The sequence below is a fragment of the Macaca fascicularis genome, chromosome 9 (genome assembly GCF_037993035.2).
Source record: "Macaca fascicularis isolate 582-1 chromosome 9, T2T-MFA8v1.1".
Lineage (NCBI taxonomy): Eukaryota > Metazoa > Chordata > Mammalia > Primates > Cercopithecidae > Macaca > Macaca fascicularis.
The window spans coordinates 27,092,257-27,117,262 of NC_088383.1; the positions used below are offsets into that span (position 1 = coordinate 27,092,257).

A 25,006-nucleotide genomic window follows, 5' to 3' on the forward strand; every position below is an offset into this window, starting at 1 on the left:
GGAGTCTTGTCAGAGTTGAAGATTCATTTTGGTGAACGGTGGAAGATGAGGCCTCAGAAATGGATGATGAAAGGTCTCTGAACTGAACTAGAGTTTAAACTTAATTTCATACACAATAGAGAACTATCTGAGGCTATAATCAACAATCTGACATAAATAGAGTATAATCTTGTCTGTGGTATGCTATCCTGTCTGTGATATGCAACATATGTTAAGTCCTTGTGGGTTCAGCTTTTTGTCCCAGCTAATTCATTATCATTATTAAGGATTATCTTTCAATATCTCTTACAAAGTGAGGCACTGCAAAAAGAGAACGAAAAGAAACTAGAAAGCTCTAGGGTTTCAAGAAAGTTGCCAAAAGTCTGCTTATTTTCATATATCACCTGATACTGAAACTTACATTTTGATAACAATCCTCTGAACTGTTTTATTTCCAATGTTTTTAAATTTACTGTGGCGGGAAAACACCCCCAAAAGTCTTGCTAACCCATTTAGCCTGTGGCCAATACTAGATTAATCTCGTCCTCCCAAAACACTAACTGGAAAGTCAAGGACAAGGTGACAGGCACCTGATAGTCTATCACTTATTCCTCTTATCACCTGCAGGATCTTGAATGTGTTAAACTGTTCTAGTTCTCTGATCCCAAGAAAACTTGGAGGTAACTCTTTCAAGAGAAAACAAGTAAGGTTCTGACTGTTGAGCTAAAAACTAAAGACACTGCTTGCTGTTGGGTTCTTTGACTCAGGGGAGAGTCCCAGGAGAAAGTCACCATGCTGATATGGTCTGTCCCACAGGTGGCTCCAGTGATTAAGGCCAGAATGATGGAGTATGGAACAACAATGGTCAGCTACCAACCCTTGGGAGACAAGGTCAATTTCTTCCGCATGGTCATCTCAAACCCTGCAGCAACTCACCAAGACATCGACTTCCTGATTGAAGAAATAGAACGTCTTGGACAAGATTTATAATAACCTTGCTCACCAAGCTGTTCCACTTCTCTAGGTAGACAATTAAGTTGTCACAAACTGTGTGAATGTATTTGTAGTTTGTTCCAAAGTAAATCTATTTCTATATTGTGGTGTCAAAGTAGAGTAGAGTTTAAAAATTAAACAAAAAAAGACATTGCTCCTTTTAAAAGTCCTTTCTTAAGTTTAGAATACCTCTCTAAGAATTAGTGACAAAAGGCTATGTTCTAATCAATCAGGAAAAGCTTAAAATTGTTATAAATACTTCCCTTAATTTTAATATAGTGTGCAAAGCAAACTTTATTTTCACTTCAGACTAGTAGGACTGAATAGTGCCAAATTGCCCCTGAATCATAAAAGGTTCTTTGGGGTGCAGTGAAAAGGATAAAGTAAATATAAAATGTATGTTGACAATAAAAACTCTTGCCTTTTTCATAGTATTAGAAAAAATTTCTAATTTACCTATAGCAACATTTCAAATGTATTTAAATACATATAATTTTACAAAAGGAAAATATATATATTAAAAAAGATATCCTATTTTGTAACATATAGATTTTTATTTTATATGGGTTGTACAAACTGCAGGGGCAGATATAAAAACTAAGCCAGATTTTTTTTCCTTTCTCTTAATGGAGGCACAGTAAAACACTTAGCGAAGTTATTTTGAAACACTGACCCACAAAATTCTTAAAAGGTATTATTCCTTCTTTCTATACATGTTATGGCTTATCACATCTCTGAAGTTAGTATTTCAAGACAAACACAAAAGAATACTGCAAGTTCTTTAAAATAATTGATCCCATTGGCAATAAGATTCTCTTCCCCTTGAAGTTTTCCACCCTTTTTACTCTTAGCGGACTCACTCTGCAAGTGTGACAAGCCAGGCTTCATCTCAGATTAAATTAGGGTAATTGTCTCTATTCTGCTTTCCAATTCGGCCTGTTTTGAACAGAAGGTTGATGCTCGTTCTTGAGGCATCTTCCAAATAGTATTCTTTTATTAGGTCATTTGAATTAATTAGAGAAAATAAAAATAAAACCTAATCAGCCTGAGCAAAGAGGAATGAAGCACACTCCCAGAATGTGGTGAACCCAGAAAATTAAAGTTGGCCTTGGGAGAAGAGATCTCTGTGGGACAATAATGACATCATCCTGGCGCCATATTGCCACTGTCCAGGAAAGAGAAATTTACCTTCAGGACAGCTGCGCATTTCCATCCCCTCCCCATTCCTCCCCACAAAGTCTCTCCCACCAGACTGCCTACCACTGGGACCCAAAATAAATAATTTATATTCCATGGGTGATTGTTTCTCATCCATGAAATGAGCAGCCTCTCACCCTAGATTTTGAGGCATTATCTTAAGATTTTCCTTTATCCATCTCCCATCAAGATCCAAAGTGACCAGAATATGCAGAAATAACAAGATCCTTAGAATTCAAAATAGTATTTTTAAAACATCCTTCTTTCCCTGTGAACCTGATAGAAAAACCTGAGCTAACAAAGGCTTCCATAGATATTTATGAGGTCACACGTCGTCAGATTCCAAGTGCTGATAGGAGAACAATAGATTCATATGCAGACTGCAAATGCAAATTTAGGAACATTCTCCATTTCTGAATGGACCAGGCAGTTCAATACTCAGACTACAGGTATACAAGGGAAGAGAGAAGACCCTGCCCTTCAACAGGTAGAAATGCCCTACAATATAACATATAGAAATGCCCTATAATATAACCACAGGATCTAGCCATCTGAAATTTTCATAAGCTTCCCCCTACATTATTTCTCCTAGGTTATATGCAAAAACAGTGATAACTTGATATGAACACAGCTTTAGGCCTTTTCTGTCTAGAAAGCAAATGGGTTCACTATGACAATTAGAAGTAAACTCTTCTGTGCCACAGAATTTCATGAAGGAATAACCTTCCATTCTAGGCTTTGTCTAATGGCCAAACATCCCTTTCCTTTCTCAAAACTGCCTGGCCTGCTGAGAATAAGCACATAGCTGCCCGACTGTCTGGAGCCTCAGGCCCAAAGGTTCCACTTCAGAGACAGAGATGCTAATTGATCCAACCTGCTGTCCTTCTTGGAGAAGACATTGCGGCCCAATGCCCTAGTGAACCAACCCTGCTCTACTCCAGGATGCTTTATCTTTTGGGTTACAGATCCTAGATTGTGAACTGCTGCTGCTGCTTTTAGGTTAATGAGATAGTAAAATTTTAAAGGACAATTTGTGCCTATGTATGAAATTCCAGCAAAACAATTCTAGCAAAAACAATAGCTCTTCTTCCCCACTCCCCTATCCCTTCCCAGTACTCCTTCAAATTGGCCGAGAGCCTTGCTCAGGCCTGTGCAGGGAAATCCTTGCCAACTGTAGCCCAAAGAAGAAAGCAAATAAAAGCCTAGTAGGTCCCAGTAGTTTAATAAATCATCTTGAAAGGAGATGTGTAATCAGGTCAGAAGAGAGGGAAGGAGGAAGGGAGGGAGGGAGAAAGGACAGAAGGAAGGAAGGAAAGAGGAAGGAAGGAAGGAAATGGAGGAAGGAAGGGATGGAGGGAGGGAGGGAGGAAGGGAGGGAGGAAGGGAGGGAGGGAGGGAGGGAAGAGGGGAGATTATTTTGAATATTAGCCCAAGTTCCCAGTGCCATGGTCTTTATGTGGGCCCATTCTTTACAAGTCTTAGAAAAGTTTGGTTTTAGCTTTAATCAGAACTGGCATGGCCATTTTCATTTATACAGCAATATTGTGTTTATCATTTAAAATACTTGAACAAACAAGTGTGATATGTCTTTATCTGAGACCTATGCATGGTATGGACTTTATATACTGTCACAGGATGTGAGGAAAGAAAAGGAAATCAATTCTGTCTGACTGTGTTGCCTGTATTATCTTGATAATACTGTCTTGTCACCTCAGATTGGGGTTGTGCACTTTAGATCTGAACTGTACAGTGTTGCAAATCAACATGTGTTCCTGTAAAAGCTTGTACAATATATTATTGATATGTCTTTTTCTGTGTGGTAGCTGTATTGAACTTTGATATTATGAAAACTACATTTGCATCTGTTCCTGTTCTCTCTCTCTCTCTCTCTCTCTCTCTCTCTCTCTCCTCTCTCCCCGCTAACTATATGCCCTCCACATCGGCTCTAATAGAGAACATGCCCTCAGCTAAGCCCCCTACTGAGAAACTTCCTTTGAGAATTGTGCAACTTCACAAAATGCAAGGTGAACACCACTATGTCTCTGAGAACAGACGTTACCAATTATGGAGTGTCACCAGCTGCCAAAATCATCGTAGGTGTTGGCTCTGCTGGGCACTGGAGTAGTTGCTAATCTTCAGAATATGGACAAAGAAGGCACAGGTGTAAATATAGTAGCAGGACGAGGAACCTCAAACTGGGTATCATTTTGCACGTGCTCTTCTGTTCTCAAATGCTAAATGCAAACACTGTGTATTTATTAGTTAGGTGTGCCAAGCTACCGTTCCCAAATTGGTGTTTCTGAATGACATCGACATTCCCCCAACATTACTCCATTACTAAAGACAGAAAAAAATAAAAACATAAAATATACAAACATGTGGCAACCTGTTCTTCCTACCAAATATAACCTTGTGTATGATCCAAGTATTTTATCTGTGTTGTCTCTCTAAACCCAAATAAATGTGTAAACGTGGACACATCTCAGGCTGTGGATAATTGTTCTGACTTTGTCTCATAGTGGAGATGATTTTCAACAAATTGCTAGAATCAAAGGCCCTTCACTTGCCAAGGAGCTTAAAGTGTCTTTGGGTCTTTTGTGGGGGAAAAAAAAAAGCTCTTCTGCAGGTGCCCACACTGTAGCTTCTGAAGGATATCTTTGCCCCACTCTGATTTCTCCTTCAATCAGATCTGATATTTTTTTAAAACATATTTTATTATGGAAAATGTCACATACATAAAGAGGTAGAGAAAATAGTATAAATTCCTGTGTTGCCTTCACCCAGATTCAACAACTACTGATTATGAGCCTGAATCTTGTTTCATCCATTCCCCCACCCTTCTCCCTCCCCGACGTCCCCAACACTAAATTATTTTTATATGAACCTCTAAAAGATTAGTAATTTTTTTTTGAGCCAGAGTGTCACTCTGTCACCCAGATGGGAGCGCAGTGGCGTAATCTCGGCTCACTGCAACCTGTGCCTCCCAGGTTCAAGTGATTCTCCCGCCTCAGCCTCCCAAGGAGCTGGGATTACAGGTGTGCACAACCATGCCCAGCTAATTTTTACTTTTTTTTGAAATGGAGTCTTGCTCTGTCGCCCAGGCTGCAGTGCAGTGGTGCAATCTCCACTCACTGCAAGCTCCACCTCCTGGGTTCACGCCATTCTCCTGCCTCAGCCTCCCGAGTAGCTGGGGCCACAGGTGCCCACCACCACACCTGGCTGGGTTTTTTGTGTTTTTAGTAGAGACAGGGTCTCACCATGTTGGCCAGCTGTTCTCGAACTCCTGACCTCAGGTGGTCCACCTGCCTCAGCCCTCCAAAGTGCTGGGATTACAGGTGTGAGCCACAGTGCCTAGCCTGGACTCCTTTAAAAGAAAAAATGTCCTTAATACCATTATCACAGCTAAAAGTATAGCAATATTGCCATGACAATGTCAAATATCCAGCTACTGTTCACATTTTGCCAATTCTTAATTTCACAGCGAAGTCCATGGCCTGTGGCTCAGAAAATCTGGTGAGGCTACGTGTTTCAGGACAGCGGAGACACCTACAATTCAGGCACACAGTACAATGCCATGTATGCACTGCTGTGCATATGCTGTGTGTATTTTCCAGTGTACTGAGTCTATTTCTGGACTTCTGTGAGTTACAAGTTCTGGTCTTGTGTTCAGGCGCTTTGCTCCCAGGCTCTCAGGAGCAGAGGATAAGTGGTGTGCTCAGGTTAAAAGCTAGAAAACCAGAGGAATTTAACAGATGGAATAGATACGCCTGATGTGCTTTGTCGGGTCCAGGTTGCCCGACAGGCTTGAGTTGCCCCTAATGGTAAAATTCTGGATGGAGTAAAGAGATACGATTTTAAACAGAGATGGGATACAGGAGGACAAAAAGGGGAGGAGGCTGAATTTCTAGCTAATGTCAATATTGATTATAGGAGAACCAGTAGAAGATAGCCAGATAAAGAGGATACTGCACATTCCTGCCTTTGTTCACATTATTCCCTTGACCTAGAAAGAATTTTCCACTTCTCCATGATTTGGGGAGCATCTTTTGTGGGTGCTAAGAGTGCAGGCTCTGGAATAGGATCACTGGGGATCTAATCACAGCCCCACACTGACTAGCTGTGAGACCTGAGCATATCACCCGACTTCCCCGACTCTGTTTCCTGGTTTCCTCTGACAACAGCAATTGTCAGAGGCTTTTGAACCAGAGCAACTCCATCTTCAATAGGGGCTGGGGAAAATGAGGCTGAGACCTACTGGGCCACATTCCCAGATGCTTAAGCCATTCTAAGTAACAGGATGAGAGAGGAGGTCAAGACAAGATACAGGTCATAATGACCTTGCTGATAAAACAGTTGGCAGTAAAGAGGCCGGCCAAAATCCACCAAGACCAAGATGGTGATGAGAGTGACCTCTGGTCGCCCTCACTGCTACACTCCACCAGCACCGTGACTGTTTACAAATGCCTTGGCAAGGTCAGGAAGTTACCCTATATGGTCTAAAAAGGGGAGACACGAATGATCCACCCCTTGTTTATCATATCATCAAGAAATAACCATGAAAATGGGCAACTGTCTATGGAGTAGCCATTCTTTTATTCCTCTGTTTTCTTGATAAACTTGCTTTCACTTTATGGACTCACTCTGAATTCTTTCTTGCGTGAGATCCAAGAACCTTCTCTTGGGGTCTGGATCAGGATCCTTTCCTGTAACACAGCCTTATTCATGAGGCTTTTGTGTGGATTCAGTAACATGGATGCACAGCACTTAGCATGGTGCTTGACACCTAGTAAGTGCTCAACAAACCTTGTGCTTGTACTGATGAGTTCTGTAAGTCAACTCACGTCACCTCCTTAAACATTCACCCTCCTCTGAATTCCCCAACTACTAACTCTCTATCGGTAGTGGTCACTGGGCACCCACCTGACAAGTCCAGGCTGGAAATGTCATCTTTATCTTTGGCATCATCTTCTGCTTGTCCAATGTAGATTACCAACAGAATCAACTAACATCACTCAGATTTGCTGACTGAAAGAACTGCTGCCTACTCCAATTAGGTGAACAAACCTCTCTCTAAATTTAAACTCAAGGAGATGTTCAGTTTAACTCAGTGTTTGCCATCTCAGACAACTCAGTCTGAAGCTTCATATGTGCTTTCCATTAACAGGGTCAGTCAGAGCCGTCTAACTCTTTTAATTTACTTGCTTATCAAAACACACATACATGAATATATATGTGTGTGTGTGTTTATATATATATATATATATAGCTATATAGTTAAAAGTGCACATGGACACACACCCACTATAATTTAAGGGACTTGATGGTCCAAAAATAACATTATAATTTATTTCAATTATTGACACAAAACAGGAACAAACACCAAGAGATCAATAGCTCAGAGCTCACGTTTAGAGAGAACCAGAGGGGTCCATTTCCCCAAAATTAAACAGTGATGCTATAAAAACACACTGTGAGGATGTGGGTGGTTCACAGGCATAACCATCTATGTCTATGAAATGGAGAGGCTTGGGAGAGAGGAAAGGCCTGGAGCAGAAGGGCTGAGGAGGGGAGAAGGCTCTGGGGATTAGCGCCATGTCCCTTCCCCATCCTGCCCACCCTCCCTTCATCCAGCTCCCTGTTCTTCCAGCCCCTGACCTATTGTTTCACCAGTGATCTCTAAGGAAACTGTAAACTAAAAATTGCTTTTAAATGGTAAAGTAACTACAAATGAAACTGCCTTTGCAAAAATTGTAACAGTGAGAAAATTATGACAGCAAAAGAGATTTGATCTAATCAACCCCCATCTTGCCTGTAATCTCCAAACTGCCCTTCATCATTCCTGGGCTTGGACCAAGCAAACTTTGGGAGAAATTTAGTTTATTGTTTAAATGATAATAGCCCTCCCCAAAACTAAATCGCCTTTGTAAAGCTAATGAAAGTCCACCAGGTTACCAGGTTACCAGGATGAAAGCACCCTGAATTCTGCTAAGGTGTAGACATAAAGGATTGCCAGCCATTGTTCGGGAGGTCCTAAGATTTGCAACTCTTCCAATTACTCCTGCAGATAACGTTACTATTATAGAACCTGAGACTGGCCTTTTGAGATGTCTTTTCAGCTTTTTGTGTTTCTGACAACCCATGGCTGCACCGGAACCCTCTGAACCTGACCCTGACCCTGACCCTGCTGAGCCATCCTGTGGCCCCACCTAGAAGCAGACTCCCTGGCCCGCCAAACTGTCTTTGAAAAACCCTAGCCTCTGAATTTTCAGGGGGATGGATTTGAGGAATAACTCTGTCTCCCACATGGTCTGGCCGGGCTTCTGGTCATTGAACTCTTTACTGCAATGCTGTGGTCTCAGTGAATTGTTTTTTTTTTTCTGTGCAGTAGGCAGGAAGAGCCCATCGGACGGTTCCACAAATGGGCAGTTTTTTGCCATGGGCAGAGCAGATAGTTGCGTGTGAAAGATAGTAGAACATTTTTGACAAGAGGGGAAGAGAGACAGGGTGGGTAGAACTAAGCTAAAGACCAACTAAGTGAAAATATTCGCCTGAGACCTGGCATTCTCCTCCACTGAGGGACGCTGCTGGCCTTCCTCCAGCCCTGGGCTCTCTGAGGCCCCTTCCAGGAGTCTAAAAGGGCTGCTCACATTTGCCACATCTCTCCGAAGAAGAAAATACCGAGTTAAGAGACCTGACTGCATTTTACCTTTCCCATAAAGCCTTCCTCACTTACCCTGAACAAAACATACTGTGCTTGAAACACTGAGTCTGCATAATCCTCTCACTCCTGGCATCTGTACTGCCTAGAATTGTTCTCCAGCTGTTTGCCATCTGTAAATCTGGTCTTTCGATTTTTCTTTGAGGGCAGAGACATGCCTTCCAGTCACAGACTTAGACAGCTAGAAATACCCTTGTCGACTAAAAGAGTCAAACTCTGTAAAATATTTGAAGATATTTATTCTGAGCCAAATACGAGTGACCAATGGCCCGAGATACAGCCCTGAGGAGATTCTGAGAACATGTCCAAGGTGGTCAGGCCACAACTTGGTTTTATACATTTTAGGGAAACTTAAGATATCAATCAATACACGTAAGATGCACAATGGTTCAGTTCAGAAAGGTGGGACAACTGGAAGCAGGTAGCCATAGTTAGATTCAAAGATTTTCTGATTGGGAGTTGGTTGAAAGAGTTAGGTTATTGACTACAGACTTAGGAATGTGTGGGTTAAGAGAAGGGGTTGTGGAGACCAAGGTTTTATCATGTAGGAGAAGCCTCCAGGTAGCGGGCTTCAGAGATAGACTAGATTGTAAATGATTCTTATCAGACTTAAAGAGTCTGTTCTATCAGTAATTCCAAATGGGAAGAGGGCTTAATATGCTATGTCCAACCCTCCCTTCCCATTATGGCCCAAACTAGTTTTTCAGGTTAAGTTTGGAATGCCCTTTGCTGAGAGGAGGGGTCTATTCAGATGGTTGGGGGGCTTAGAATTTTATTTTTCATTTACATCCTGAAACGTCATCTAATGTAGAGTTTCCCAGACCCCGGGCTTTGGACCAGAGTGAAGATGGGTCCAATGTGTGGCCAAACAAGAAACCCAGGACCACCAAGAAGTGTTTTTGTGAAGCTAAAGCTATTCAATTTGCAGGACAGTCTCATCTCAAATTATGCCCTCATTATGGTTTTTAATTGTTATTGTTCATAAGGTATCCTTTCATTTAAAAGATAATACAGTGATGACATCTTACTTGACAAAAGAGTAAGAAACTTCATTTTAAACCCCTGCATCTTTAAAATTATAGTGGTATATAAACTGTAAATCTGAAAACTACCGATTTCATCAAATCTTGCAGATTCTCCCCACCCCATTTCAGGGTAATTAGCCCTTAATAAATGTTATTCAAATTGACTTGAATATTTACAGGTCAAATTGAAAGCTTTGAAAGACCGTGGATCGTGGTGTAATCTACGTGCTACTAGAAGCTAAGGATCTGCCAACCGTGTTTTCAGTTTCAAATTCACACACATCCCAACACCTCTCAGTGTTGGAATCCTCCTACCTGTTTGTGTGATTTTACTGCAATTTACCCAGGCAGGTGCTATCTTTGGCTTCACTCTGGCAATGCAAAATCATGAGATTTTCATCTTTTTCCTCCCCAGGTAGCCGTTTGATGATATCAGAACCTAGGATCTTTCATGATGTTTCAAAGAAACAAAAAACTTAAAAATTTTGTCTTCGATAGATGGATGAGACGCTGTGACTATAAAATACCAAAATATCTTTGCCTCACTCTGTTTCGTTCAGATCCGAGTGAGTTCTGGGGCTGCATCATGATGTAGATGGTTCCCTGCTTCAACGAGGGGAGTGGCAATTCTTCTACTTCATGTTTGTTTCCTGGTCCATGATTCAAACAAATTCACACATTTGACAACATCTGCTGCTGCATGGAAACCAACAATTCTCTGCAACACAGATCAAAACGTCCATTTAGGGAAAGCACCTGGTTTAACATCTGCCTTGTTTATGCAAAGAAAGCTCTGATTTGCAATGACTTTCTAAACCCAGTGCTTTTTAAATATTGGCTGTCCCAGTTAATTCCCAGGGGAAGTCAGCAGTAGAGGATGGGGAGGGAGGTGAGAATGAAGAGAGGGCAACAAAGCTGTTATTGCAGTTTTATCTTCTTTATCCCAAAGGATATTAGAGTTTATTTTCTTGTGGCCTTTGATGAACTGCAATTACCAAATGTCTACATCAGATGCATATGTGAGTATTTTAAGACTAAATAATGAAAGGCATTTGTTTTCATTCTAGAAACAATATTAATATTCCAATGTATATGGGGTTCTTAGAGATGCCCCTACTCCCATCATCCTTACCTGATATTTTTTTCATGTATAATAATAGTAAAGGGATTCCAATTACCATGGTAACCCAAACAGCATTTGAATGGCCTGCCCAGTGTCTATGATAAAACAACAAATTGCAGGTGTTAATTCTGAAAGACAAGTGTTCTTAGGAAGAAAATTTTCTTCTTGTCCTAATGGCTGCTGAAGCATTGAGTTCTATTAACTTCCTTCCCAGGGATGTCCACACCAAAGCAAACACAAATCTGACTCGTAAATATTAGGCGTGGCTTGGTGTGGTGGCTCACACCTGTAATTCCAGCACTTTGGGAGGCCAAGGCGGGAGGATCACTTGAGCCCAGGAATTTGAGACCAGCCTAAGAAACATGGCGAAACCCGGTCTCTACCAAAATACACAAAAATTAGCAAGGCTTGGTGACACATGCCTGTAGTCCCAGCTACTCAGGAGAGATGGGAAGATTGCTTAACCCTGGGAGATGCAAGTTGCAGGAAGCTGAGATTGTACTACTGCACTCCAGCCTAGGGGTTAGAGTGAGACCCTGTCTCAAAAAAAAAAACAAAAAAAAAAGGAAAAAAAAAAGAAAAAAAAGTTAGGAGTGCTGTGATTTCATCAGGGGAGGTATCCCAAAGGTCTGGGTTTGCAGCATCTTGGAAACCTAGATTCCTGCCAGGAGAGGTCAGGTCTGCGCTCTCACATTTTTATTCCTCTCACGCGGAGACTGCTGGAGCAGCAGCTGGTGTCAGACTGCCTGGCCTCAGATGCTGGCGCTGCCATTTATTAGCTTTGTGGCCCTGGGCAAAGCAGTTAACCTCTCTGAACCTCAGTTCTGTCATCTGTAAAACAAGAACAAAAATAACACTTACTTCAAAGGGTGATGGTGAAGATTCAAATGAGAAACAAGTCCGATGCCTGGAACAGAGTGACTGCAACATGTGTTCATCTTATCTCTATTTGGTGGTGTCCCCTGAAAGGACTGGGCTTAGAGGCAGGCCCTTCATGCTACCTAAACTCACCCAGAGAAGATCATGAATTCACACATAAAGGATCATGAACAGCAGTGTCACCCTGTAGAAAGTCACTTATGAGGCATCCCTGAGGACAGCAGGCAGGTGATGGAGGCAGCCCCCATCACGTCCTTAGTCCTAGCTTTATTTGTGACTGGACGGAGACCAAGAGGGCTGGGCAGGAGAGTTGGGGAAAGAAGGAAGAGCAAGAGGAAATCAGTTATTTTAGTTGGAATGATGACCTGCTACTCCTTCCCTAGGTTCATTCTTGCCTCAGACAGGCACCCATCAAAGAATTAGAGCAAAATGGTGTGGAACAGAGGTTCTGGCTTCATGAGAATTGCTAACATGGTCATTTGCCTAATGGTTACTGGCTTCCATTTACACAATGAGAAGTAGTCATTGGTGTCAACTCACCATTGTTTATGTCCCCCCAGATTTCATATGTGGAAACCTATCCCCAGTGGGATGGTATTTGGAGCTGGAGCCTTTAAGAGGTGATTAGGTCATGAGGCTGGAGCCCCATGAAGGGGATTAGTGCCCTTATGAAAAAGACCCCAGAGAGCTCCCTCACCCCTTCTGCTATATAAGGATGCCATGAGAAATCTTCAACTTAAAAGTGGGCATTCACCAGAATTCAACAGTGCTGCCACCCTGATCTCATACCTCCAGCCTCCAGAACCGTAAGAAATAAATATCTGGACTAGGCTCAGTGGCTCATGCCGGTAATCCCAGTACTTTGGGAGGCCAAGGTGGGAGGATCGCTTGAGATCAAGAGTTCAGGACAAGTCTGGGCAGCATAGCAAGATCCTATCTGTAGAAAAAATTAGCCAGGTATGAGAGGGCACATCTGTAGTCCCAGATACTCAGGAGGCTGAGGCGCGAGGACCACTTTAACCCTGGAGTTTGAGGTTGAAGTAAACTATGTTTGTGTGCCACTGCACTCCAGCCTGAGCAACAGAAGGAGACTCTATCTAAAAAAATAATAAATTTTTTAAAAAGGAAGAAATTCCTGTCATTTGTAAGTTCTCCAGTCTATGTTGTTTTGTTAAACCAGCTCTAGCTGAATAAAACAATTGAGAACACACTGTAAGAATGAAAAGTGACTTATTCTCCCCAAAGCCATTCAGGAGTTTTCAATAACACACACACAACATACACACACACACACACGCGCGTAGCAAAGGAGCATAAAAAGTTCTGAGTTGAAGTCAGCCCTGCTTCCGAGTTAGCCCTTGCTTTGTAACTTGTGCAGAATAAACACAAATAAACTACGAATTCCAGGGGGCTGAACAGCCACTTCTCTACCTGCAATCCTGTCTCCGCTTTTGGAAAAAAAAAGTTTGTGTTCCCTGTTAAAGTGTCAGAAGAGAGGCTTCTACGCTGTGGAAAAGTAATTAAAAGCTTATTACAGTTGGCAAGAAAATCACTTTCAAGAAGGATTTCAATTTATTTAAACACAGTAACTTTGTAAATTCCAAGAAAATTCAATTATACAAACATGAAAAAAATAAGAGACAATCAGAGTCTCTTTCAATTCAGATTTTAGTCAAAAGGAAATCTTGCTGCCCTGTCTTTTACCTTCTCTTTATTGCCTTTACAGTTTGTCTCTTTTAAGATTGCAGAGACTATGACAGTAAAGGATAGGGATTTTCTTTACTATTCACTTTCATTTAAATTGCTCACAACCAACCCCTCTGTACCAGGGAGACATAGTCTAGTGGGAAAAACCATTCCTCATTGTGCGTCTCCACGGCTGGCTGGGCTGGCCTGGTTTATTTTCAGGAATGAGCAGATGTTCCAATTATTACTTAGCAGCCAAGATGTAAGGAAAGAGGTGTTTCAATGTGTGTGTGTGTGTGTGTGTGTGTGCGCGCTTGTTAAAGCTGCAAAGGCAAAGCATCCTCTCACTTTACGTTCTTAAAAGAATGATGGAATTCCAGGTAAAATGTATATTGAGAATGAACCATCTATAGTTAGGCATGGGTAGGGAATTAAATTCTCACACTGAGGGATTATCTGTTTCATTCATAATGAGCTATCATAATTTATGATATGAGATTACTTAGTCTATGAGTAAACTGAATGCATGAGGGACCCCCACCCATTGGCACCATTAATCTCGTCTTTACAGCAATATTCCATAAGGGCACTGAAGGATGGCAGAGTCATGGACTGATTTTTCTGTCTTACCTTCACCTTGAATCTAAAGCAGCTACTCCAAAATTCCAGAAACCCCCTCAATACTTCCTAGACCAATGGCAAAATTCCCTGCTTCCTAATAATATATGGTCCCTTCACTTTAAGAATCCTGAGTGCCTTTTCCTCAACTGCAAAATTGGCTTAGTGATACTTATGGGAGAGGGTTGTAGGAATTTAGTGGAAAATATCTGGAAGGGCCTTGGCCCTGGCAAACTGTCCTTCCTTCCCCTCCTCTGTCCTGCAATCACTCTTCCTCCCTATGGTCTTAGAATCGCCTCCTAATGGAGTTGCTGCTGGTGAGTCAACCGGATCTACAGATTCACTGTGAATGTGATTGTTCACTGCCCTGGGTAGCTCCTAATAGAAACTAAGAGGTTTTGTTTGGCTTTATTTAAATAAAATATCAACTGAGTCAATGCACTTCTGCAGAAAGAGTCATGGGTTTGAGCACATTGGGAGCAGGTTTTATGCTAGTAAACTCATTTAAAAGGACTTTATTGGATTCCATTTAGACAGGGCCCCACAAGGGGCAGACCATATAATCACCCATTAGCTGGAGAGCAGCAGCCACCTGAGACAGAGGACCCTAGGTTAACAGAGCGACAAAGGCCACTGCAGCTGCCTCTGTGCAAACAGATGACTCAATCGGATCATGGGAGGCCTCGGCATGCGTGGAACGGAATCAGCCAGGCTGTGTCTCCCACACGGGCACCCCACTGCCAGTGCTCAGGAAGAAGCACGTTCAGCCTTCGTTCATCTCCTCACAGACCAGAGGAGGCTGCTTTCCCTGGTTCTCCTTTCTTTTTTTTTTTTTCCACTCGGTTGCCCAGGCCGGAGTGCAGTGGTATGATCTCAGCTCACTGCAACCTCCACCTTCCAGGATAGAGCAATTCTTGTGCCTCAGCCTCCCGAGTAGTTGGGACTACAGGCGTGCGCCATCATGACCAGTTATTTTTTATTTTTATTTTTATTTTAGTAGAGACAGGGTTTCACCATGTTGACCAGGCTGGTCTCCAGTCTTGGGCTCAAGCGATCCGCCGCCTCCCAAAGTGCTGGTGTTACTGGCATGAACCACCGCGCCCAGCTCTCCCTGGATCTCCTTTAAGGCGAAACACACAAGGATCTCGGCAGCCAAGAACCCCCGAGGAGGGGCCACGTTCCTTCAACTTCTGTCTGGCACAGGAACTGTAATTATCTTGTCCTCTCTGTGCTCAACCAAGGTAAAAACAGAAAGGCGAAGAGAATAAACCGACAAAAGCCTCAGTTATTATTTCTTTCTGAGAGTAACATACAATTTGCTTCAGGAGTGCGGGGAAGCACATGCTACCTAAGAACATACACACGAACTTCCCATGTTAAAGAATAGGTACATAAAATAGATAATAGACTTAATAAACTCCCTCTGTATTCCAAGAATCACAGCCTAGCTCCTGAAAGAGTAGGGCAAGAAGGCCAGGCCCGGTGGCTCAAGCCTGTAATCCCAGCTCTTTGGGAGGCCAAGTTTGAGCGGATCACCCAAGGTCAGGAGTTCGAGACCAGCCTGGCCAACATAGTGAAACCCCGTATATACTAAAAATACAAAAATTAGCCGGGCATGGTCGTGGGCGTCTGTAATCCCAGCTACTCAGGAGGCTGAGGCAGGAGAATTGCTTGAACCCGGGAGGCGGAGACTGCAGTGAGCCTATAATGGGCCATTGCACTGCTGCCTGGTGGACAGAGTGAGACTCTGTCTCCAAAACACAAAACAAAACAAACAAACAAAAAAGAGTCGGGCAAGAGTAAGTCGGGATAAACACTGAATATATTCAATGCGTTTGTTGCTGGGAGACAAAGATGAGATTACATAGTCTTGGGCTTCAAGGAGCTCTCAGTGTGGCAGGAGAGAGGAGGTAAGTTCACACAGAGTGTTGCAGTCATCCCCGTAGTGCTGTGAGGATGCCTCCGTGGGAGCACAGAGAAGGCTGGGTCTTGAAGGATATTTTCCAAAAGGTCGAGAGAGAAAGAGAGGCTTCCCAGGTCTCCTGCAGCACAAGCGGAAGGTGCGGGAGTCCATTCCGAGGGGCGGCGCTCCAGGAGACAGTGTGGCTCACAGCCCAGTGGGTCATCTGGGGCCAGTTCTCCCCTCGACAAACAGGATGCTGTGGTCATAAGGGACTAAATGCATTTTGTTGACTAACAAGCATTTTTTTAAAAAAAATCAAACCTAGTGAGTGGTGGGTGTGGAAAAATAATTTTTTTTTTTTGAGACAGGGTCTCACTGTCCCCTAGGCTGGAGTGTAGTGGTGCCATTGCAGCTCACTGCAGCCTCCACCTCCCAGGCTCAAGCAATCCTCCCACTTCAGCCTCCTGAGTAGCTGGAATGTAGGTATACAACACCATGTGTGGCTACTTTTTTTTTTTTTTTTTAATAGAGACAAGATCTCACTATGTTGCCCAGACTGGTCTCAAAGTCCTGGGCTTAAGTGGTTCTCCTGCCTCAGCCTCCTAAAGTGCTCAGATGACAGGCATGAGCCACCATGCCTGGCCCAATAAACGTCAGACCTAAATAGATACTGTCCTGGAAGCATCTATGTGAAATGGGGGGAACTGTCTGAGGTTAGGCAACAAGTACACATTTATTTGGGGTGCGGGTTGCTAAGGTGAGGCCCCTGGGGCCAGAGCGAAGCCCCAGGGGGATATATCTGCTGAAGAACTTCCCCAGCACCTCTTCTTGACACTGGAAGGCTTGATCCTTGGCCATTGAAAGCTGGAACCCTGGTTCTGTACGAAGAATACAGCACATAAGAGAAGTCTGCGGTGGAAAATTTTGCTTATCTCAAAACTCTGATTTCTTACAACCAGATTAGAACAAGTGCAGTTTTAGGGGCAGCCATAGGTTCAGGAACCCTCAAGTACTATAAGCTGTAAGAAATGTTCGGTTACATTTAACAAAGGGGGACAAAACCTTGCTCAATTTATTATGCTGCAAGAAAGTAAAAATCTAGTGAAATCATTTCATGCACTTAAATCTATTTCATCAATTAACGTTCAGTCACATAAACTAATTCATGAGTTTCCCACAGAGCACATTAAAAATCACCTGTTTCCATTTCGGATATAACTAAATGGGATCCTGCCCCACTTGTCACCAACTTCTGCCCCACTTGTCACCGCACTTGTTCTCCTTCTGTAAATCCATCGCTTTGTCCCTATTACTATTGCCACTCACCTTAGTCGTGGCCTTAATTTCTGACTTGGAGTGTTGCAATAGTAATACTAAGTTAGTTAAGGCTCTTTGGTTGCAAGTAATGAAAAGCAACTTGAACTATCTTAGAGAAAGAAAACTGGGTAGAGTACTGGAAAAGTGCATAGAATCCAACCCCAGGAACATTCAGAACTTGAGAAGGGCAGTGATCAGGGGGATTTGATGACATTAACCACAAGAGTTTATGTTTGTTCCCTCTGGAGCCCTACCATCCATCACTGGACTCAGCTCCCAATTCCCAATCTCTGTCTCTTGATTTTTTTTTCTTTTTCTTTTTTGAGACAGAGTTTTGCTCTTGTTGTCCAGGCTTGAGTGCAATGGCGTGATCTCAGCTCACCGCAACCTCTGCCTCCTGGGTTCAAGCAATTCTCCTGCCTCAGCCTTCCGAGTATTTGGGATTACAAGCATGTGCCACCACGCCCGGCTAATTTTGTATTTTTAGTAGAGACGGCGTTGCTCCATGTTGGTCAGGCTGGTCTCGAACTCCCAACCGCAGGTGATCCGCCCCCCTTAGCCTCCCAAATTGCTGGGATTACAGGCATGGGCCACCATGCACAGCCTCTTGTTCTTGCTCTTAAGGAAGAATGTGATTGGGTGAGCTTGGGAACAGATGTCTCCCCTGGTCAAGGTGGCCATCTCCAAGATGCTGGTATCATGTAGTATAAATAAGGTTCCCAGTCCCCATGCCCATAGATCAGGGATAGACATCGGGGAAAGGCAATGGTTCACAGCATGGCTGGCATCTCAGCAGGTGCTACTAGTTACCTAATGTGTGCAAACACACACACACTTTCTCTCTCCACAGGCGATTCATTCACTCCCTCAAGCATTCATCTAGCCAACACGTATTTATCCAGTACCCACTATGTCTGGCTCTGGAGATATAATGGGAAGTAAAAAGAGGCACAGTTCCAGTTGTCATGGGGGTATTCCTAAGTGGAGAGAAGACAATAAAACAAACAAATGTAAAATTGCAATTTTAATGTGTCATATATTTTCAACAAAGCTGGAAGAGAGGAATTTGAATGTTCTTACCACAAAGAATGGATAAATGTCTGAGGAGATGGACATGCCAATTACCTAGGTTAGATTATCACACAATGTATTCGTGTATTAAAACATCACACTCCCCTCCATAAGTTTGCAAAATTGTTATGTGTCAATTAAAAATAAAATGGAAGGAAGGAAGGAAGGAAGGAAGGAAAAGAGAGGTATGTGACATTACAAGAGCCAATGATAAAGATGTCCTTTCTTCCTGAGAAATTAACTTTACGAGAGAAGGATAAGAGTAACTCAGGTATAATGGGGAAAACGTGTTCCCGGAACGGAAACTGTGTATGTAAACACCTGTGGGGGATAGAAGCCGCTTTAGCAAAAGTGATTTACAGTGTTTGAGTTTTGTAGGTGTCTAATCATTAATGAACCAATAGTCTTGCCTATCGTGTGTATTGCTGTATCCTGGCTGCCACTGCAGGGCTTGGCCCCTGGTCGTCAGGCCTCATAGAGTAGACAGCAAGGGGGAACTTGTGCCAAGGTGGGGCTGGAGACAGGGTGAGCACAGGACCTGCAGGGCTTTGGAGAGCTTTTTAAGGTGTTGTGTCTTTGTCTTAAAAGAAATGAGAGTAGGGGGTGGATTTGCATATTGAAAGGACATCATGAATGTAATTTGTATCATCAATGTAAACCCATGTTATGAAATGATAAAACATTTTGCTAATTTTAAAAAAAAATCATCAAAGATATAATGAAACCTTTATAGTAATATTGTGGACTACAGTCCCTTACCTACCTTCTTGTTGAAAATGGCTAAAATTGTTAGATAATGTATTTAAAACATATTCTTAAAAACATCAATGATCTGGCAATAAATAAAAAAATACTCCAGGTCAGGAGTTTCATGAAGGCAGAAATCCAGAGAAATAAACCTAGCACTAAGCCAGTTATCACCTTGAGTTTATTTGACAAACTTTGTGAATCTGAGCTTTGGTTTCATGGCTTCCTAGGAGAAAGGAGACTAAGCTCCGTGCCTACTGAACAGAGACTCTTCCCCCATAAGGCTGAGACCTCACAAAGCTACAGCCCCAGTGTAGGTTTCTGAAGAACCAGTCGTGTGGCTATTGAAATCACCAAGAATAAAGCAGGAGTCGTGTTGGGATGACAATGAACCAGACGTTACAATCAATGAGAAGGGAGTAAGTATCTGAAAGTACCTATAGATGCCTGCAGAAAGGAAGGGCACTGGGTTGTGTGGTCCAATGGCATGAGCTTCAAAGATAGGGGTCTGCAGGGAATTGGAGAGGGGGAGGATGGAATTAGAAACAGAAGAGGATGGAATTAGAAACCCCACTCTCAAACCTGGTGGTTCCAGGTATGGGAGAGTGAAAACTAGCCAGCCACCAGCTGGACAGATTTCAGAGAAGCAGAGTGCTGAGGAAAAGTCAGGTTTCAATTAATGCAAGAAGAAGTGCATTTTCAGAAAAGAGACTGAGGATGTAGGAAATTGAGGTGCAGACCACCCAGGGGAAAGGCTTCAGGAGTAGAAGATGGATGGGGTTAGAGCGTGCACAAAGCCTTATAGGAGTAAGAGTCTGTGTGGTGAGGGGTGGTCTGGGAGTCTGGAGCTTCTTGTGATGAGGACACAAAAGGAGATGAAGAGCACGAGAGTAATTGGTCCCTAAGGAAGAGGCCAATGTCTTGTTAATAGGCATCTACTAAACATGCAGTGAAAGCGTTTAGTCACTCTACTGACAAGACATTTACTCCCCACAAATTCTTCCATTCTCTCCACCCACCATCAGACATATAGGGACATTAAAAATTTGAAAATAATTGTCCTCTCACCTATGAAACTCAGTAAGATCACAGTCATCATTATTTCAAGGCAATTAACAGGGATAATATCCTGTCTTTCAGTAACTAGATTGCTTCCAAGAACTAACTGTAAGGTTTTTTGTTTTTTATTTTGTGTTTTCATAGGTTTTTGGGGAACAAGTGGTATTTAGTTACATGACTAAGTCCTTTAGCGGTGATTTGTGAGATTTGGGTACACCCATCACCCAAGCAGTATACATTGAACCCAATTTGTAGACTTTTATCCCTCACCCCCTTCCCACCATTTGCTCCTGAGTTCTCAAAGCCCATTGTATCATTCTTATGCCTTTGCAACCTCATAGCTTAGCCCCTGCTTATGAGTGAGAACATATGTTGTTTGGTTTTCCATTCCTGAGTTACTTCACTTAGAATAATAGTCTCTAATTCCATCCAGGTTGTTGTGAATGCCATTAATTCATTCCTTTTTATGGTTGAGTAGCATTGCAGTGTGTGTGTGTGTGTGTGTGTGTGTGTGTGTGTGTATGTGTATCAGTTCTTTACCACTCGTTGACTGATAGGCATTTGGACTCGTTCTACATTTTTGCAATTGTGAATTGTGCTGCTGGAAACATGTGTGTGCAAGTATCTTTTTCATATAATGACTGCAAGAACTAACTGTAAGTTAACTGGAGATTCCACCTTAACCCTGGGAATATAGTCCTGTAAGTATCCAGCCCCTTCTTGAAGTGATCCCATCAAACACGTTTCAATTATTATCTTACTATTGCAAATTAAATTGAATCCTTCCTTAGACTCTTTAAGTAAAAATGTAAATCTGATTTTGAAGAAATGAGATGCATTCTCAAAGATAAACTAAAATATATGTCAGGTAGACAATAAGATCTCCACAGGTGGAAAAGCAATGACTGGAAAAGATGTGTTCCTATAATGCACAAGCTTGGAATGAATTCCAAACAAGGGAGGCACAATCTGATCTTTTGGTCTTTTCATGATTTTGCAGATCTTCAAGTACTTACACTGCTTCATTCGTGCCTCTCTAGCTACTGCCCTTTGATTCTGTGGAGAAATGTTAAATGGAAATGAAGCAACAAGAAAAATAAGGAGGTTTGAGTAAACACAGCTTGACTATGTTGTATTTCAAGAATACCTAAGGGAGACTGGGTGTAGTGGGTCACACCTGTAATCTCAGCACTTTGGGAGGCCAAGGTGGGCGGATCACTTGAGGTCAGGAGTTTGAAAGCAGCCTGTCCAACATGGTGAAACTCTGTTTCTACTAAAAGTACAAAAATTAGCTGAGTGTGGTGGCACATGTCTGTAATCCCAGCTCCTTGGGAGGCCAAGGCAGGATAATCCCTTGAACCTGGGAGGCGGAGGTTGCAGTGAGCAGAGATCACGCCACTACACTCCAGCCTGGGTGACAGAGCAAGACTCTGTCTCAAAAAATAAAAAAAAATAAGAATACCTAAGAGAACTCTAAATCCATGTATGGACTCATCGGATTAGAAATATTGATTGCTGGCAAAAATGAGTGCCTTTTGAGTTGTTGGAACAAAAGGGGTATTTATACCAACTTATTTGAAAATGTCTTAATCACTAGGCATATTAAATATGGGAACCTGAAAGATTTGCTTGGATATAGTGCAGGTGGAAAACCGGAAAAGATGTAAACAAATCTTAGGCTCAATTCACCTCAACCCTAGGGTGCCCAGATCATACAATTATGGATACAAAATCTGCAGATCATCTCACATTTGAAAGAGAGGGAGAAAGTAAGCATTTTCTTAAAAATTTGAGGGACAAATCCAGACAGAGAGAAAAAATATGACAGGAATGCAATTAGCAAAAATGTAAACAAATCTGATCAAACATAGCAATTTGTTGAGAGATTTTTTTTTTCCACATCAAAAGGTATGTTAACATTGCCCTGAAGGGTCTCCACTAGAGATAGTTAAATTGGTAATACACAAATTGAGGAAGTACTAGACATGCCTTGATGGTCTACGGCATTAATTCCTGATGTTTTTGAATCACAGACCCCTTTGAGATTGACAATAAAGCCATGAGGCCCTCTCTAAGACAAAGGATATAAACAAAATATTTCTGTACACCAGATATTAATTTTCTTCATGTAGCTGAGATGAAAGCAAGTTTTTGGTTTTGTTTCGTTTTATGATTTTCAAAACATCAGTAATAAAATGAAAACATGTATCCTGTGCCTACTTGACAGAGTCCTAGAAGCTGAGTCATAGACCCCAGAGGGTCATTGAATCACAAGTTTAGAGCTTTTGATCCTGGTATAAATTTTGATTTGAAACTACAAAGGAGTTCAGGTTCAGAGAGAAAGACCTCCTCCGTTCTCAAAGCCACCATATATGTTCTTTTAATGGCCAAGGACACACTGAGGAGAGGGAGCTCATTGAAGAATCAACGAATTAGATTCCTCTATTCTCTTCTGAAATTCATTTGAGCAACCTTTGTCTATGAAAACAAATATCCTTGCCTGCACACATTCATACACTGGACTAATTAATTACTTTTTAATGTGAACTCTTGAAGCAGACTTTTTTTTTGAGACAGAGTCTCGCTCTGCCACCCAGGCTGGAGTTCAGTGGCCCTAACACAGCTCACTGCAGCCTCAACCTCCCAGGCTCAAGTGATCCTCCCTCCTCAGCGTCCTATCTGCAACCACAGAAGCATGCCACCACACCCAGCTTTTTGTGTTTGTTTGTTTGTTTTTGTTTGGTTTTGTTTGTTTGTTTGTTTTGAGACAGAGTTTCTTGTCACTCAGCTGGAGTACAATGGTGCCATCTCAGTTCCCTGCAACCTCTGCTTCCCAGGTTCAAATGATTCTCCTGCCTCAGCTCCCGAGTAGCTAGGATCACAGGTGCCCACCAACACACCTGGCTAATTTTTGTATTTTTAGTAGAGATGGGGTTTCACCATGTTGGCCAGGCTCGTCTCAAACTCCTGACCTCAGGTGATCCGCCCGCCTCAGCCTCCCAAAATGGTGGGATTACAGGTGTGAGCCACCGTGCCTGGCCTAATTTTTAAATTATTTATAGAGATGGGGAATCTCCCTATGTTGCCCAGGCTGGTCTTGAACTGGGCTCAAGTGATCCTCCCACCTTGGCCTCCCAAAGTGCTGGGATTACAGATGAGAGGCACCACTCCCAGCCGAAGAAGACATTTTTAATCAAAGAGTAGGTGCATCTTTAAAGTTTTTAGTACACATGGTCATATTTTCCCACAGAAAGTCTGTATCCATTTGTACTCAGATAAGCAGAGTAGAAATTGATACAGATTTGTACTCTGTGCAGGGATTGGCCCAACCTCCCAAATCCTCACCAATACTTCCTTGACCTTATTTTGTTGCTTTTTAAAAGTTAATTCATATATTTTATTCATGTAAATATCTGTTTATCATTCATTTAATATAAAAGAGTAAGCCTAGGAGATCCCAGGTCATAGTACCCTTGACAAACCAAGGTGGCTGGCTGAGACTTTAAACTCCTAAGAAAAATTGATGAGACACTGGAGAGCATGAGCATTAGGAAAAAAAATTAAATGGAACAATCTATATTAGAAGATGAAGAATCAATCTTCATCTTCATCACCTAGGCAGACTAAAACTTAAAAATAAGCCAAGAACTATCCTCAAAGAGATAAAGACAAGTATTGAAAGCATGAGGTAAGAAGAAAAAATTATAGGAAAGAGATCAACTGGTGACACAGGACATGAAAAATATAATAGTTGTAGGAATGCGTTCACCAGAATAAATTAAAAAGCAAAGTGGATACAAAGAACCAACCAGTGGCCTTGAAGGATAAAAGATAAAAGAATGAAAGAAAAGTTAAGAGACATGGATGACAGACATCAAAATTGAGTGGTAGGCACCTGAGAGTGGACACCTATGTCACTTACTCATGATGATGTGTCAAGTCTTGAATAGGAACTCAGGAAAAGCATGCTCCCAGTTACTATTTCTTTTGGGAAAGCGGAAACCACTATATACATTCATATGTGTATGTGTATATATATATATTTTTCAAGATGTGTATATATATATATATATTCATTTCTGTGTTTTACTGAGTTGCCTTATAAAAGTGTTCCAGATGGTGACAAGAAATTCCAAAATATATTTTATTCAATATAATTTTCAAAAGTATACTGTTTACCTCTTAAGTAAGAAAACCCAGATTGCAGGCTTCTTCTTTAATGGGCTGTCATGAAATCAAGTGGATTTTTAACATGTTCTGAACAGAGTAATTTATAAAGAGAGAGGATATAATTTGAAGGTTGGGATAAACATCATCCTAAAGATAAAGCAAGAGAAAAGATGTCTTGTTGACTAAATAAAAAACATTGTACAAATAGTTTCTGGTTTGGTAGCATCTATTTGATGAATATAAATATGATGGGGTTTTTTCTTAAAAGATAAAAAGGACTTGTTAAAAGAAAAACTTTAGCTTAATTAAATTTAAAACAGTTTAATTGATCAAAGAACAATTCGCAAATCAGGCTGCGTCCTGAGCCAGGGAAGGCTCAGAGACTCCAGGAGAGAAACATGGTGGAAGATTTATGGACAGAAAAAGGGAAGTGATGTACAGAAAATGGAAGTGAGGTACAGAAACAGCCAGATTGGTTACAGCTCAGCGTTTGCCTTATTTGAACAAGGTTTGAACAGTTA

The 25,006-nt window shown here is 42.0% G+C and overlaps 1 protein-coding gene across 1 annotated transcript in view; it reads left to right on the forward strand.

Annotated features, from left to right (window-relative positions):
- The window catches only part of GAD2 (glutamate decarboxylase 2), an 88,668-nt gene extending 84,019 nt beyond the window's left edge, over window positions 1-4,649 (forward strand). The window contains exon 16 of the mRNA XM_005564810.4: window positions 796-4,649. Coding sequence (XP_005564867.3) covers window positions 796-969 — 174 coding nt within the window. The 3' untranslated portion in view covers window positions 970-4,649. The remainder of the gene's footprint in view (window positions 1-795) is intronic.
- Window positions 4,650-25,006: the final 20,357 nt, after the last annotated feature.